The sequence below is a fragment of the Hyla sarda genome, chromosome 1 (assembly GCF_029499605.1).
Source record: "Hyla sarda isolate aHylSar1 chromosome 1, aHylSar1.hap1, whole genome shotgun sequence".
Taxonomy (NCBI): domain Eukaryota; kingdom Metazoa; phylum Chordata; class Amphibia; order Anura; family Hylidae; genus Hyla; species Hyla sarda.
Genome location: NC_079189.1, coordinates 275,892,945 through 275,908,686, shown reverse-complemented (window position 1 = coordinate 275,908,686; position 15,742 = coordinate 275,892,945). Strand labels below are relative to the sequence as shown.

Genomic DNA, 15,742 nt, shown 5'->3' with positions numbered 1-15,742 from the left:
GTACGCCAAGTAGTTGTTAATAAAATTCTAGCCAAAAAAGATCAGATTTCACATGACTCTGGATGATTCTCCTATTCAAGGCTCATAAAAGAAAGATGAATAGCATGTATCGTCCTGGTGTTAGTTTGTCAGGTATAGAGCATATATACAGAAATAAAACCCACAAACATCACCCAATAGATAAATGCAATGTAGTTTACATAACAGATTATGCCTGGCCATTGATAAAGCCTCCATTAATGGATTATCAATTCAACCAAAAAAGTATCTATTGGACAAAAACCTCTAACTAGTGTGATTATCCATACATATTTTACATTTCATGTTAATACACAATATAGGGCTTAAATGGGACCGGTCAGCCTCCCTGACTCTACTGTTTGGTAAACACTAGTATTCCTCAAAAAATAACAAGGTAGGAGCATGTGTTCTGATACATCAGTGTTATGCAATTCTTTTATTTTGCGTAAAAGTGTATAAATACATTGAAAACTACATGTTATCGTTTTACTACAGGAAGCTGTCCTTACAGACTGTACAGACTGTGACCAACCTGAAATGACATTGTTACTGCCAGATTGTGTAGGGATGGGACCTACTGCTGGAGAGAATTGTAATGCCCAGTTGACAGTTATGTATACATATCCAGGGGGAAAAAACAGAGTATATGTATAATACAAAGAAAGATTTTTACAGAATTGTTATTTTATGGGGAATACAAGTATTTACTAAAACAGACATGTCTAGAGAAATGAAAGGTCTTCTTTAAGGGTAGGTATGACATAGTAGAAAACATGTGTTAAGAAAACTTGTCCTGCACTAATGTTTACCCTGTAAATAGAAATATATACAGAGTTAAAATAATAAATACACAAAGTAATACCAGCAATGACTCAATGCGGAAAACTGGGCTGAATCATACTATAAACCCCAAAATAAGGACCAGCTACAAAAGGTTAATACAAACACATGAACATACTTTATTAAATATCAAAAACAAATATTTCATAAATACAAGAAGAAAGGAGAGAAAATGAGGCACTTTGGATACATATGCAGAAGATGCTGGTGGTAGCAATGACAGGTGCTCAATGGCATACAGGTTAAGTCACAGAAATATGAAATTATTGTAACACAGCATGTAAAACTGGGCAAAAACAGATAAAGGATACAACGCAAATGCTACAATGATATAAGGGTAATACAATACAGAAATTTAGGTGCACTACTGTGGTAGATGTATACAGTGACATTGGCTAATCCCTCAACACTGATGTTAAAATAGAGACATTCGCCAGTGTATCCTTATATAAAGGACACACCAGAGCCCGCACACCAACGCCAAGGTTTCTCAGATGGCACGGGACCTAACGCTAACCTACCTGTGCGTAATAAGCAAAAACCAGGGGCCAGTGGGCAATTACAGCAGCACTAGGTCGACATGCAGCCTGCTCCCAGTTCCCTCCAGCGTGACTGAGCACACATACAATGGAAGGGGGGAGAGAGGCTACAAGCCCCACCCAAGTTGGCTGATATAGGTGCATGGCCTCACAGGTGCAACCCTAATGCTGCCTGGAAAGTGTTCAAGGCGCATTAACATATGGAGTTTACACACCTCCACGTATAAATTTACAAACAACAACAAAAAACGTGGTCTCAAATGGCTGGAGGTGCTCAACCCCAAATGCAGTTGTGCATATATACTGGGGGAGCAGATCCTGCCCTTGTAGTCCGTTGCTAGGGGCGATCCCCAGCATAAAAATGCATACCATGGAGGATGCCTGCAGCGGACTACAAGTGCCACAATAGAATCCTACACCAGATAAACGGTGTGGATGTGTAACAATTAGAATAATACAATACAGAAATTTAGGTGCACTACTGTGGTAGATGTATACAGTGACATTGGCTAATCCCTCAACACTGATGTTAAAATAGAGACATTCGCCAGTGTATCCTTATATAAAGGACACACCAGAGCCCGCACACCAACGCCAAGGTTTCTCAGATGGCACGGGACCTAACGCTAACCTACCTGTGTGTAATAAGCAAAAACCAGGGGCCAGTGGGCAATTACAGCAGCACTAGGTCGACATGCAGCCTGCTCCCAGTTCCCTCCAGCGTGACTGAGCACACATACAATGGAAGGGGGGAGAGAGGCTACAAGCCCCACCCAAGTTGGCTGATATAGGTGCATGGCCTCACAGGTGCAACCCTAATGCTGCCTGGAAAGTGTTCAAGGCGCATTAACATATGGAGTTTACACACCTCCACGTATAAATTTACAAACAACAACAAAAAACGTGGTCTCAAATGGCTGGAGGTGCTCAACCCCAAATGCAGTTGTGCATATATACTGGGGGAGCAGATCCTGCCCTTGTAGTCCGTTGCTAGGGGCGATCCCCAGCATAAAAATGCATACCATGGAGGATGCCTGCAGCGGACTACAAGTGCCACAATAGAATCCTACACCAGATAAACGGTGTGGATGTGTAACAATTAGAATAATACAATACAGAAATTTAGGTGCACTACTGTGGTAGATGTATACAGTGACATTGGCTAATCCCTCAACACTGATGTTAAAATAGAGACATTCGCCAGTGTATCCTTATATAAAGGACACACCAGAGCCCGCACACCAACGCCAAGGTTTCTCAGATGGCACGGGACCTAACGCTAACCTACCTGTGTGTAATAAGCAAAAACCAGGGGCCAGTGGGCAATTACAGCAGCACTAGGTCGACATGCAGCCTGCTCCCAGTTCCCTCCAGCGTGACTGAGCACACATACAATGGAAGGGGGGAGAGAGGCTACAAGCCACTGTATACATCTACCACAGTAGTGCACCTAAATTTCTGTATTGTATTATTCTAATTGTTACACATCCACACCGTTTATCTGGTGTAGGATTCTATTGTGGCACTTGTAGTCCGCTGCAGGCATCCTCCATTGTATGCATTTTTATGCTGGGGATCGCCCCTAGCAACGGACTACAAGGGCAGGATCTGCTCCCCCAGTATATATGCACAACTGCATTTGGGGTTGAGCACCTCCAGCCATTTGAGACCACGTTTTTTGTTGTTGTTTGTAATGATATAAGGGTATCTCACATACAATAAATCATCACACAAGACAAAGTCATGGACATGGACGCCAGAAGCATGATTAGACCTGCCATGTACCCCGTCAGAAACCAACCACCCCAACGTACGTTTTGCATACTCGCTTCGTCAGGGGGTAAAAACAGGTGGCGTCCTTAAGAGTTTAATAAAATATGTTCATGTATTTGTATAAACTTTTTGTAGATGGTCCTTAATTTGGTGTTTAGAGTTAAAATAATGACAGACTAATATTCTTATTAGTTCTTGTTAGCTAAAAATGAAGGACTGAGTAGATCTGCAGGATAAATTATTGTATTTCAAAACATATAAGTAAAAACTCCCTTAGTGGACACCTCCCAATAGGGGACAGTTTTTAATTCCCCAGAGTCCCATAAGACTTTATATATTTGCACCCTCCAAATAGGGAACACTCCCACTAACGGATGTGGACACAACCAATAGGGGACACTCACTATAGGGGACAAAACACACTCCCAAAAGGGGACAACCATGCTTATGTGCTGGCCCTACAGAGGGCTGCCATCAGGTGGGTACAGACAATACCCCAGTAAAGGGCCAAGGCTCCCAGGAGGCCCTGGCCCACGGTGCACCCCCTGCAGCAGCCCTAGCACAGAAGCAGAAGACTCTGTTTAAACAGTGGTATCCTGCTTTTGTATGTCCACTGGCCACATCATTCACCCCCTTCCCCCCTGATCCCCTCATTACCCCCTGTTCCACATCATTCCCCCTTGACCCCCCCCCCATGCTATTTAATTCCCCCAAATTATCACCCCCTCTTTTCCACCCATGGTGCCATATCATTCCCCCTGTGCCAAATCACCCCACCCCCCCCAACCACACCTTATGCCCCAGCCCTTTTTTCCTTCCCTCCTCCCCCTGCTGTTGTTCTTTTCTGGCCAACAGGCTCAGGTGCAGGGGCTCTCAGCAGGTTTGACATTCTCCTGACGTCCTCTGCTTTTTATGTTTTAAAGATATACTCTGTAGTGAGTACAGTATTCAGTCATTTAGAACAATTTTTGAGCTTTTTTTTCCCCAATAGGGGGACATCTCTGAATAGTGGACACTTTTTTATTCCCCCTGAGTGTCTGCTATTGGGAGATTCTACTGTATATAGAAAGGGTTATGGGTAACATGTAATAGTAGTATATAGAGATGAGCGAACTTACAGTAATTTGATTCGTCATGAACTTCACGGCTCGGCAGTTGCTGACTTTAGAATGCATAAATTAGTTCAGCTTTCAGGTGCTTCGGTGGGCTGGAAAATGTGAATAAAGTCCTAGGAGACTCTTTCCTAGGACTGTATCCACCTTTTCCAGCCCACCGGAGCATCTGAAAGCTGAACTAATTTATGCAGGCTAAAGTCATCAACTGCCAAGCCGAGAAGTTTGTGACGAATCGAATTACTGTAAGTTCGCTCATCTCTAGTAGTATAGTTAGGGCGGAATCCGCCTTCACACAAAAGCGAGACAAAAAAATGTTGCATATGGAAATATTTATTGTATACACTGATAATATTGTTTGGGTAGTCTCTATTATTCTTTGTGTAACCATTCTAGTGGCTCTTGTTTCTCACCAGGGGACTCACCTCATCATTAATGCTGCTAAAGAGTTGGGACAACTTTCAAAACTCAAGGTACAGATTTAAAAATCTAATTTCTTTTCAGTCATTACATTTTTTTAAACACACATCTCAAATCTAAATATATCCTATTTTTATCTCTAGGATCACATGGTAAGGGAGGAGGCAAAGAGTTTGACCCCAAAGCAATGCGCTGTTGTGGAGCTTGCACTGGATACTATTAAGGTAATTGTATTCTTCTATACATAGATCTATTATTATGAATTATGTCATCAATCTTGGCAATTATGTATCAATCTTGAGTGACAATGGGGGAGGTTTATCATAACCTGTGTAAAGGAAGAGTGGTACTATGCCCATAGCAACTAGGAATATTGCTTCTTTCGTTTTTAGTGGTCTTTTTAAAAATCAAAGAAGGAACTTAATTGGTTGCTATGGGCAGCTACACCACAATTTCTCTTCCCCATGTCTTTTTCAACATTATATTTCCATTGCTAGATGTAAGATAAAAAATATACAGTGGAGGTGCCCTACTAACTAAGTTGGCTTGTCTTACTTTACAGCAATATTTCCATGCTGGAGGTGTTGGTCTTAAAAAGACTTTCCTGGAGAAGAGTCCCGACCTACAATCTCTACGCTATGCACTGTCTCTTTATACACAGGCTACGGATACACTCATCAAAACCTTTGTCCAAACACAGTCTGCTCAGGGTGAGATCATTTATTAACCATTTATTTCCCACTTGGTGTATATGTTGGAGGTGGCCGGTTTTTTTTTCTTTGCTGAATGCAGATATAGACAATTTTACTAAACTAATTTTACTAAACTTTACTAAATTGAATATTCCATGTGTTTAATTATTTCATTCATTAGATTTAAAAGAGAAATTATAGGGTGTTTATTTGTTAAACCCCTTAAGCACTCCTCACCTTCTAAAAATCATAAACCTTCAGTTTTCCACCTACAGAACTAGATAAGGGCTTGTTTTTTGCACCACCAATTTTACTGTGTAGTGAAATCAATCATTTCACCACAAAATTGGTGAAACCCCAAAAAAATTTGGGCAGCAAAACTGAAATTTGTTTTAAATTTTGGGGGCTTCTGCTACTATGCAGTGCATTTTTCGGTAAAAATGACACATTATCTTTTTTCTGTAGGGCCATACGATTAAAATGATACTCATTTTTTATAGGTTTGATTTTGTTTTACTTCAGTTTTTTTAGCGTGTTTGAAATTGTCCTCTTCTGACACCTATAACTTTATTTTTCAGTATACGGGATGTTTTAATAGGTATAATTTTAGTATTTATGTGACTTTTTGATTGCTTTTTACACATTTTATAGGGTATTCAAAGTGACAAAAAATACGCAATTATGGGCTGTATTTTTTTACGTGTACGCCATTGACCGTGTGGTATAATTAACCTTATATTTTTATAGTTCACACATGTGGCAGTACCACTTTTTTTTTTTTTTTTTTTCGGTTTACATTTTTTTTTTTTTATGGGAAAAAGGGGGTGATTCAAACTTTTATTAGGAAAGGGGTTAAGTCACGTTTATTAACTATTAAATGCACCTATTAAAAGCACCTATTAAAAACAATGCTATGCCATAGCAAGCAGTGATCAGTGTTATTGGTGCTCGACTGCTCCAGCCTGCCATGGTTAACTGGAGCATTGAGGCACAAATTGGACTGCAAGGAGGCAGGTAAGGGCCCTCCCTGCTTTCCTCTCAGCTGTGCGGGATACTGCAATTTCACCACAGTGGTCCCGAACAGCCTGTTGAGCTAGCCGGATAACTTTTATCCTGTTTTAAAGATCAAAGTTGATCGCATCATCTAAAGGATTTTTACCGGACATCACACCACCAGCGATATCTGGTACTAGCTGTGGTATATTTGTGATATATATGTAATATATTTGTATGTTTTATGCGATTTTTCTTTTGAACCTTGGGAAGTCACATTTTTCTTTTTGTGGTGGTTTTTCATTAAAAAAAAATTAAATGTTATGTTTTATGGCACCTCTAGTTCTTTTGATATTTTTGGTTTAATTGCCTGAGTGGTTACTAATATTGGTAAACATTTAGCCATAACTAATATATGTTGCTTTGATCCAGTATGTTTTAAGTCACATACATGTTTAGGGGAAGCTGGTTATGCTGCAGAGGGTGGGTGGATAGCATTACTTCAGTAAATCCCTTCCACCCTGCTTAACACCCTCCTACCTCTCCACTGCAGCATAGCCTCAGAGACCACATTAACCTTAGGCTAGATTCAGACTGCGTAATCTAGAGATTTCCATCTAGAGATTCCGCTTAGTGCATCAGACGGCGCTAGGACCGCGCGGACATTGCAGTCTCCAATAGACTGCAGTGTGATCCGAGAGTATATCTGCCTGAAGAATGAGCAATGCCATTCTTCAGGCAGATATTTTAAAGCGGATTTTCTGTTCACAAATTCAGCTTAAAAAATTCCGAAGTGTGAATTGGTGAACGGAAAACTAGCTTATACATTTTAGTAAGCAGAATTTCTACCTGCTCTTTCAAAGCAGGATTGCAGGCAAAAATTCCGTAGTCTGAACCTAGCCTTACTGTCTTTGAAAAAGATAAGATACAATAGTAAAGTAAATAGACTTGCACTTCTGTTTGGGTCCTGTGCATGAAAAATGTGACAAAGTGGCACACAGAGGTAAAAGAAGCATATTACACAGTTATATAAAACTGCATTATGGGTTCAAAGGCTGAAGAATATACAAACCTGAAATACTTATTTAAATGGAGCTATTTTTAGCAACTTCCCTAAGGACTTCCATATTGGAAGCGCACACCTCCTTCCTGTATTATCTGTACATTTAATGCTGCACTATATGTCTGTGTTTTATGCACCTATGGGGGAGCAAATGTGCTGAGCAAACAAGAATCATATAACATGTGGTTTACCATGAATTACTAGGTTTTCGACAGGTTACAGGGTTTCTATGTGCTTATTTATGTGCTTTTTTGGTTTTTATGCGCTTCACTTGTACTTGCTTTCAAAATTATAGTAGTTCACCACAAAGTCTCCAGGACGTGATGAAGCACAGCTCCAAAGACCAGAAATAATAAAGGAGAAGCAGATAAAGAGAGAACTTTATCTGCATACATAGTGGATTATTTATTTAGCTGCGCCAGTGGTACAACTGCCATAATGCTGCTTATGTTTGCACATAAATAGCAATTTTGTTTAAAAAATTTGCCATTTATGCCGGGCATGTACACTGTCTGTGCAAAGGAGGCATGAAGAAGGGAAAAAGGATGCTGGGAGGCAGCTCATGGAGGGCATGTGCCCTCCTCACATGCGACTTTCACATGCAATTCACCAAAAGTCGCAGAGATGTACATCAGGCCCTGGTTTGCTTACATTTCTGTGCTGGGCGAAAGGACAGCCACAGCGCCACTGGGTTTACTTAGAGTTGCGTGCCTCTTAGTAAATCTAGAGGATCAAAAATAGGCAGAGCTTTACTAACATATGGCACACCAAAATGCCATAGTGCTGCTATCCTTGTCTGTCCCAGCCTCTAGCAATACAATAGAGCTGTCATTAAATCTCCCACTCTCTGATGACACTATCCCAGTCTACATAGCAAAGCTGACAAAATATAACATACTTTGCCTGCTATTGTGGTAAATATGGTAACTGAATTATCAATAATCATATATAAACAAAAAAAAGTATGTATGCTTTTGATTTAACATTGAAACAATGAAACTATTTCTTAAAGTTACTCTGTAGTTAGTGAAAGGGTGCCTTGAGAAATATGTATTCCAGCACACCAGGGATCAGTTGATTAAACTTTAACAATGAATAAAGTATATGAGGCTGGGTTCACAACACATTTTTGTAATACAGTTCCTGTATACATTTTCAATTTGAAAACAATGCATCTATTTGTGTCCATTTTGAATCTTGCACGGTTCTGTCGTTTTTTTTCTCGTACCCAAAACCGTAGCCTACCACAGTCTTTGGTCCGGGTGAAAACCGCATCTTTTTTTAACATGGGAGTCAATGGGAACTGTACAGAACCATATGTGTGTACGGTTCCATCTGGTTTTCACCATACGGTTTTTGAATTTGCACAGTTTTTTTTTTTTTTTTAGAATTTCAATCAAACAAGTGAAACTTTATTCATAATGGAGTGAAAAGTTAAAAATGAATACCTTTTTTTTGCAACCGGACATCATTTTTCAAACCATATACGGTTTTAATCGTATATGGGTTAAAATTTGTACACAGGTTTTGATACAGTTTAGTCCGGTTTTGAGGAATCCGTTCTTCATCCAAAAACCTGATACGGGAACTGTATTGCAAAAACGTGGTGTGAACTCACCCTTACAGAGTTATTGCAAAAATACTTCTTATACAAAAGAATGACCAGTCTTGTTTCAAACAATCTTTCTTTATTTGAAAGCCTATGTTAGATATTTGTAAGTCTGTAAGATATCTGTAACATAGTTCATAAGGTTGAAAAAAGACCAGAGTCCATCAAGTTCAACCTATAACCCTAATAAGTCCCTATTGAGTTGAGTTGATCCAGAGGAAGGCAAAAAACCCTCATATTAGAGGTAAAAATTCCTTCCCGACTCCAAATATGGCAGTCAGAATACATCCCTGGATCAACCTTCTGTCCCTCTAAATCTAGTTTACATAACCAGAAATATTATTACTCTCCAAATATGCATCTAGACCCCTTTTTGAACTCTATTACAGAGTTCACCATGATACCTCCTCCAGGAGAGAATTCCACAGTCTCACTGCTCTTACAGTAAAGAACCCCTGTCTGTGCTGGTGTAGAAACCTTCTTTCCTCTAGACGTAGAGGATGCCCCCTTGTTATTGATACAGTCCTGGGTATAAATAGATCATGGGAGAGATCTTTGTACTGCCCCCTGATATATTTATACATAGTTATTAGGTCGCCCCTAAGCCTTCTTTTTTCTAAACTAAATAACCCTAATTCTGATAATCTTTCTGGGTACTGTAGTCCTCCCATTCCCCGTATTACCCTGGTTGCCCGTCTTTGAACCCTCTCCAGCTCCACTATCTTGTACACTGGGGCCCAGTACTGTACACAGTATTCTTTGTGTGGTCTGACTAGTGATTTGAACAGCGGTAGAATTATTTCCTTGTCGTGGGCATTTATGCCCCTATTGATGCACCCCATGATTTTATTTGCCTTGGCAGCAGCTGCCCGACACTGGTCACTACTAAATTTACTGTTAACTAAGACTCCTAAATCCTTTTCCACGTCGGTCGTCCCAAGTGTTCTCCCATTTAATACATAATCCCAGCCCAGATTTTTCTTCCCCATGTGCATTACCTTACATTTATCAGTGTTGAACCTCATCTACCACTTCCCAGCCCAAACCTCCAACCTATCCAGATCCATTTGTAACAGTTCACTGTCCTCTAGTGTTTACCGCTTTACAGAGTTTAGTGTCATCTGCCAAGATTGCTACTTTACTATTTAACCCTTCTGCAAGGTCATTAATGTATATATTAAATAGGACAGGACCCAAGATGGACCCCTGTGGTACCCCACTAGTAACAGTCACCCAATCAGAATAAGTACCATTAATAACCACCCTCTGTTTCCTATCATTGAGCCAGTTACTTACCCACTTGCACACATTCTCCCCCAGCCCAAACCTTCTCATTTTATGCACCAACCTTTTATGTGGAACCGTATCAAATGCTTTGGAAAAATCCAGATATGCGACATCCAGCGATTGCCCCTGGTCCAGTCTGGAGCTCACCTCCTCGTAAAAGCTGATCATGTTAGTTTGACAGGACCAATCCCTCATAAATCCATGCTGATACGGGGTCATACATTTATTATTATCAAAATATTCCAAAATAGCATCTCTTAGGTAACCCTCAAACAATTTACATACAACCGAGGTTAAGCTAACAGGTCTATAATTCCCAGGGTCACCTTTTGACCCCTTCTTTAACCCCTATTAACTATTCTAACCCCTCCCTCTGCTCCACCCCCAGGTACATTATTAAGTCCCACCCCCCTCTATCTACACTATCTTCCCCCTTTGTGTTCTAGGTTCCCTCCCCCCCAGTCCCTAGTTTAAACACTCCTCCACCCTTCTAGTCATTAATCAGTTAATTTACCAAATAGGATTCCCTACTTCAGGAAAAAAAAAAACACTAATGTCTTGGCGGTTTTCTGTCTTCTTTTTCTGCAAACTGCTGTTAGGGAAATTCTCTGCCTCCTCCAGAAGGACTACACTGTGCTTGAAAACTAAAGACCTCCCTCTTATCTCTGGCCACACAAAGTAATGGGCCGCTGTCCCTTGTGTAGCTTGTCATCATTATCTGCAGCAACAGCAGTTCACTGCTTGGACCACAAATGCTTATGTGCTGTAACCTCTTCCTTGATGTGATCATGTTGCTGTGATCCTTTCAGCTCACATATCAGTAACCTCCCTCCCCATATGACATAAAGAGTAACCTGTTCAGTCCAGTGTACTTTCTCCAACACTAAGCCATTTTATAGCAGTCTGGAGCAGGTAATGGGCCAGAGAAGTCAGAAAAAGGATAACCAGGTGCAAGTACTGCTGTCAAACAGTCCATTTCTGGTACTGCCACCTGAAATAGAAAAATGAGAAATAGAGGACTTCATAACAGCAGTGAAAGAACTAACATCATCATTTATAGTCACCATTCAGAAGGCTTATTTGTACAAAAACTTGTTGATTTTAAATAACATTTTGAAAGTCTAGCTCTACAAAGATTGCCATTTTTTAACACACAAAGAATTCACAAATTATCAGTATTGCATGAAGTGTTCTTTATATAAGTTATGGTAAAGGTCATATTTTATAAAAGTAAAAAGTCTAGTCAACCTTATTTTGTATTTATTTCCATTTGATGATTCTGGAAACTTATTTCAGTAAATTTGTTTTCAAACATTGCTGCATAAAGCTTTTTACTAGCTAATGTTTGATATATTATTTTCAAGATATATGTGAAACTGGCTCACTAGTCTAAACAAAATAGATCCCGTATTTATCGGGGTATACCACGCACCCTCATTTTACCAAGGATATTTGGGTAAAAAAAGTTTTTTACCCAAATATCCTTGGTAAAATGAGGGTGCGTTTGTGTGCATGTGTACACCCCGATACACTGTTTCTGACCCCGCAGAAGCCCCCACGAAAGGCAGGGGAAGAGAGGCCGTCGCTACCGGCTTCTCTCCCCCTGCCTTTCCTGGGGTCTAGAGCCCTGCTGCCGCCGCTTCTCTCCCCCTGCATTGCCGGTGCCGATAGCCAGGGGGAGAGAAGCGGTGCCGGCAATGGGGCAGCAGTGCCGATAGCCAGGGGGAGAGAAGGGGCAGTACCTGTTGCCGGGGTCGGGTCCGCGCTGCTTCAGGCCTCCAGTGTGTGTCCCCTGCGTCGTTGCTATGCGCTGCGCAGCGCAATGACGTCACTCGTCATTGCGTCTCGCAGCGCATAGCAACAATGCAGGGGACGCCACACCGGAGGCCAGAAGCAGCGCGGACCCGACCCCGGCAACAGGTAATTATACAACCGGGGATGGGGGAGGCAATGGGGCAGCGGCGCCGGCAATGGGTGCTGCTGCCCCTTCTCTCCCGCTGTCTGTCGGCGCCGCTTCTCTCCCCCTGGCTATCGGCGCCGGTAATGGGGCAGCAGCACCGATAGCCAGGGGGAGAGAAGGGGCAGCGGCGCTGATAGCAGGGGAGAGAAGCGGCGGCAGCAGGGCTCTAGACCCCAGGACAGGCAGGGGCAGAGAAGCTGGCAGCGACGGCAGGTCTCTGCACCTGCAAAAGCCACTGCAGTTCATTGATTTAAAGCGCCTGCTCTAAATCATTGAACTGCAGCGGCTTATCTTCGTATAACACGCAGATAGACTTTAGGCTAAAAAATTTTGCCTAAAAAATGCACGTTATACGCCGATAAATACGTGAGGTTTTAGAATGTTATCTATGCACAAAAGCAAAGTGGGGCAGACTTCTAAATACAGTTAAATCTCCCTTAGTGGACACCTCCCAAAAGGTGGACAGTTTTATATTCCCTGGCAGAGTCCCATATGACTTAAAAATACACTGGTGCCAGAAAGATAAACAGATTTGTAAATGACTTCTATTAAAAAATCTTAATCCTTCCAGCACTCCAGCCATGACTGTACATTAAAGAGGTACTCCACTGAAAAACATTTTTTTTTTATCAACTGGTGCCAGAAAGGTAAACAGATTTGTAAATTACTTCTATAAAAAAAAAAAAAAATACTTCCAGTCAGTACTTATCAGCTGCTGTTATAATCCACAGGAAGATCTTTTCTTTTTGAACGTCCTTTCTGTCTTACCACAGTGCTCTCTGCTGACACCTCTGTCCATTTCAGGAACTGTCCAGAGCAGGATAGGTTTTCTATGGGGATTTGCTCCTGCTCTGGACAGTTCCTAAAATGGACAAAGGTGTCAGCAGAGAGCACTGTGGTCAGGCAGAAAGGAAATTAAAAAAGAAAAGAACTTCCTGTGGATCATAACAGCAGCTGATAAGTACTGACTGGAAGTATTTTTTTTTTTTTATATAGAAGTAATTTACAAATCTGTTTAACTTTCTGGCACCAGTTGATTTAAAAAAAATGTTTTTCAGTGGAGTACCTCTTTACTGTACAGTCATGGCTGTAAATGTTGGCACCCCTGAAATTTTTCAAGAAAATTAGGATTGCAATAACACATGTTTTGCTATACACATGTTTATTCCCTTTGTGTGTATTGTAACTAAACCAAAAAAGGGAGGAAAAAAAGTAAACTGGACATAATGTCACACCAAACTCCAAAAATGGGCTGGACAAAATTATTGGCACCCTTAACTTAATATTTGGTTGCACACCCTTTGGAAAAAATAACTAAAATCAGTGGCTTCCTATAACCATCAATAAGCTTCTTACACCTCTCAGCCGGAATGTTGGACCACTCTTCCTTTGCAAACTGCTCCAGGTCTCTCTTATTGGAAGGGCACCTTTTCCCAACAGCAATTTTAAGATCTCTACACAGGTGTTCAATGGGATTTAGATCTGGACTCATTGCTGACCACTTCAGAACTCTCCAGCGCTTTGTTGCCATCCATGTCTGTGTGCATTTTGACATATGTTTGGGGTCATTGTCCTGCTGGAAGACCCAAGATCTTGGATGCAAACCCAGCTTTCTGACACTGGGCTGTACAGTGCAACCCAAAATCCGTTGGTAATCCTCAGATTTCATGATGCTTTGCACATATTCAATGCACCCAGTGCCAGAGGCAGCAAAACAACCCCAAAATATCATATAAACTCCACCATATTTGACTGTAGGTACTTTGTTCTTTTCTTTGTAGGCCTAATTCTGTTTTTGGTAAACAGTAGAATGATGTACTCGAGACCAAGATAGAGCTTTTTGGTAATCTGTCCACAAGATGTTTTCCCAGAAGGATTTTGGCTTACTTAAGTTCATTTCGACAAAATGTAGTCTTGCTTTTTTATGTTTCTGTCAGCAGAGGGGTCCTCCTGGGTCTCCTGCCATAGCATTTCATTTAAATGTAGATAGATGTTGATAGACAGATAGTACGCGCTGACACTGATGCTCCCTGAGCCTGCAGGACAGCTTGAATATCTTTGGAACTTGTTTGGATCTGCTTATGCACCATCCAGACTATCCTTTGTTGACACCTTTCATCAATTTTTCTCTTCCGTCCACGCCCAAGGAGATTATCAAGAAGTTTGCAACCCATGGTACTGTAGTTAATGTTGTGCACTGTGGACAAAGGCAAATCTAGATCTCTGGAGATGGACTTGTAACCTTGAGATTGTTGATATTTTTCCGCAATTTTGGTTCTTAAGTCTTCAGACTAGGGATCGACCGATTATCGGTATGGCCGATCTTATTGGCCGATAATCACGATTTTGGGCATTATCAGTATCGGCAATTATCTTGCCAATAAGCCGATAATGCCCCGCACCGCCCCCACCGCACGGCGACCGCCACCCCCCCGACCAGCCGCACCGCACCCCCGACCCACCGCACTGCGTCGCCCCCCCACCGTGATGCTGGGCGGTATACCGGTATGGATTTTTGCCCATACCGCTATACCGGTCGGGCCCCTCCCCCACCCTCCGAGTCAATAAAAAAATTAAACTTACCCGTAATGGGGGTGGTCCGGGCCATCCATCTTTCCTTCCTGTAGTGTCCGGGGGTGTCTCGGTTAAGAGTGAACCGGTCCGGGCTGTCCTTCTTCTCCGGCGGTCATCTTCTCCACTCCGGGCAGGCTCCAGCCTAGTACACTGCATAGACGCCGCTACGCCGTGACGTCAGATGCATCGCTGCGCACGGGCGTCACTGCGCAGCGGCGTCTATGCAGCGTACTAGGCCGGAGCCTGCCTGGAGTGGAGAAGATGACCGCCGGAGAAGAAGGACAGCCAGGACCGGTTCACCCGGAACGCCCCCGGACACTACAGGAACGATGGATGGATGGCCCGGACCACCCTGACAGGTAGGGGGAGAGAAGCGGGTGGTGGCGGCGGCGGCCTATGGCCCCGCAAAAGCCACTGCAGATCATTGATTTAAAGCGCCCGCTTTAAATCAATGATCTGCAGCGGTGTCGCAGGGGGTTAAATAGCCGATAACTTATACCGGAATATCGGTATAAGTTATCGGCTATCGGCCCTAACCTGCACCGATTATCGGTATCGGCCCTAAAAAAACGATATCGGTCGATCCCTACTTCAGACAGTTCTCTTCTCCTCTTTCTGTTGTCCATGCTTAGTGTGGCACACACAGACAGACAATGCAAAGACTAAGTGAACTTCTCTCCTTTTCATCTGCTTTCAGGTGGGATTTTTATATTGCCCACACATGTCACTTGCCCCAGGTGAGTTTAAAGGAGCATCACATGCTTGAAACAATCTTATTTATCCACAATTTTGAAAGGGTGCCAATAATTTTTTCCATCCCATTTTTGGAGTTTGGTCTGACACTATGTCCAATTAGCTT

At 42.1% G+C, this 15,742-nt stretch overlaps 1 protein-coding gene across 17 annotated transcripts in view; it reads left to right on the top strand.

The window, feature by feature from the left end:
• Positions 1-15,742, top strand: part of UNC13A (unc-13 homolog A) — a 701,496-nt gene that overhangs the window by 669,419 nt on the left and 16,335 nt on the right. For all 17 annotated transcript variants that reach the window (XM_056572580.1, XM_056572660.1, XM_056572589.1 and 14 more), the window contains 3 exons: positions 4,702-4,758; positions 4,849-4,929; positions 5,268-5,415. In XM_056572580.1, coding sequence (XP_056428555.1) covers positions 4,702-4,758; positions 4,849-4,929; positions 5,268-5,415 — 286 coding nt within the window. The remainder of the gene's footprint in view (positions 1-4,701; positions 4,759-4,848; positions 4,930-5,267; positions 5,416-15,742) is intronic.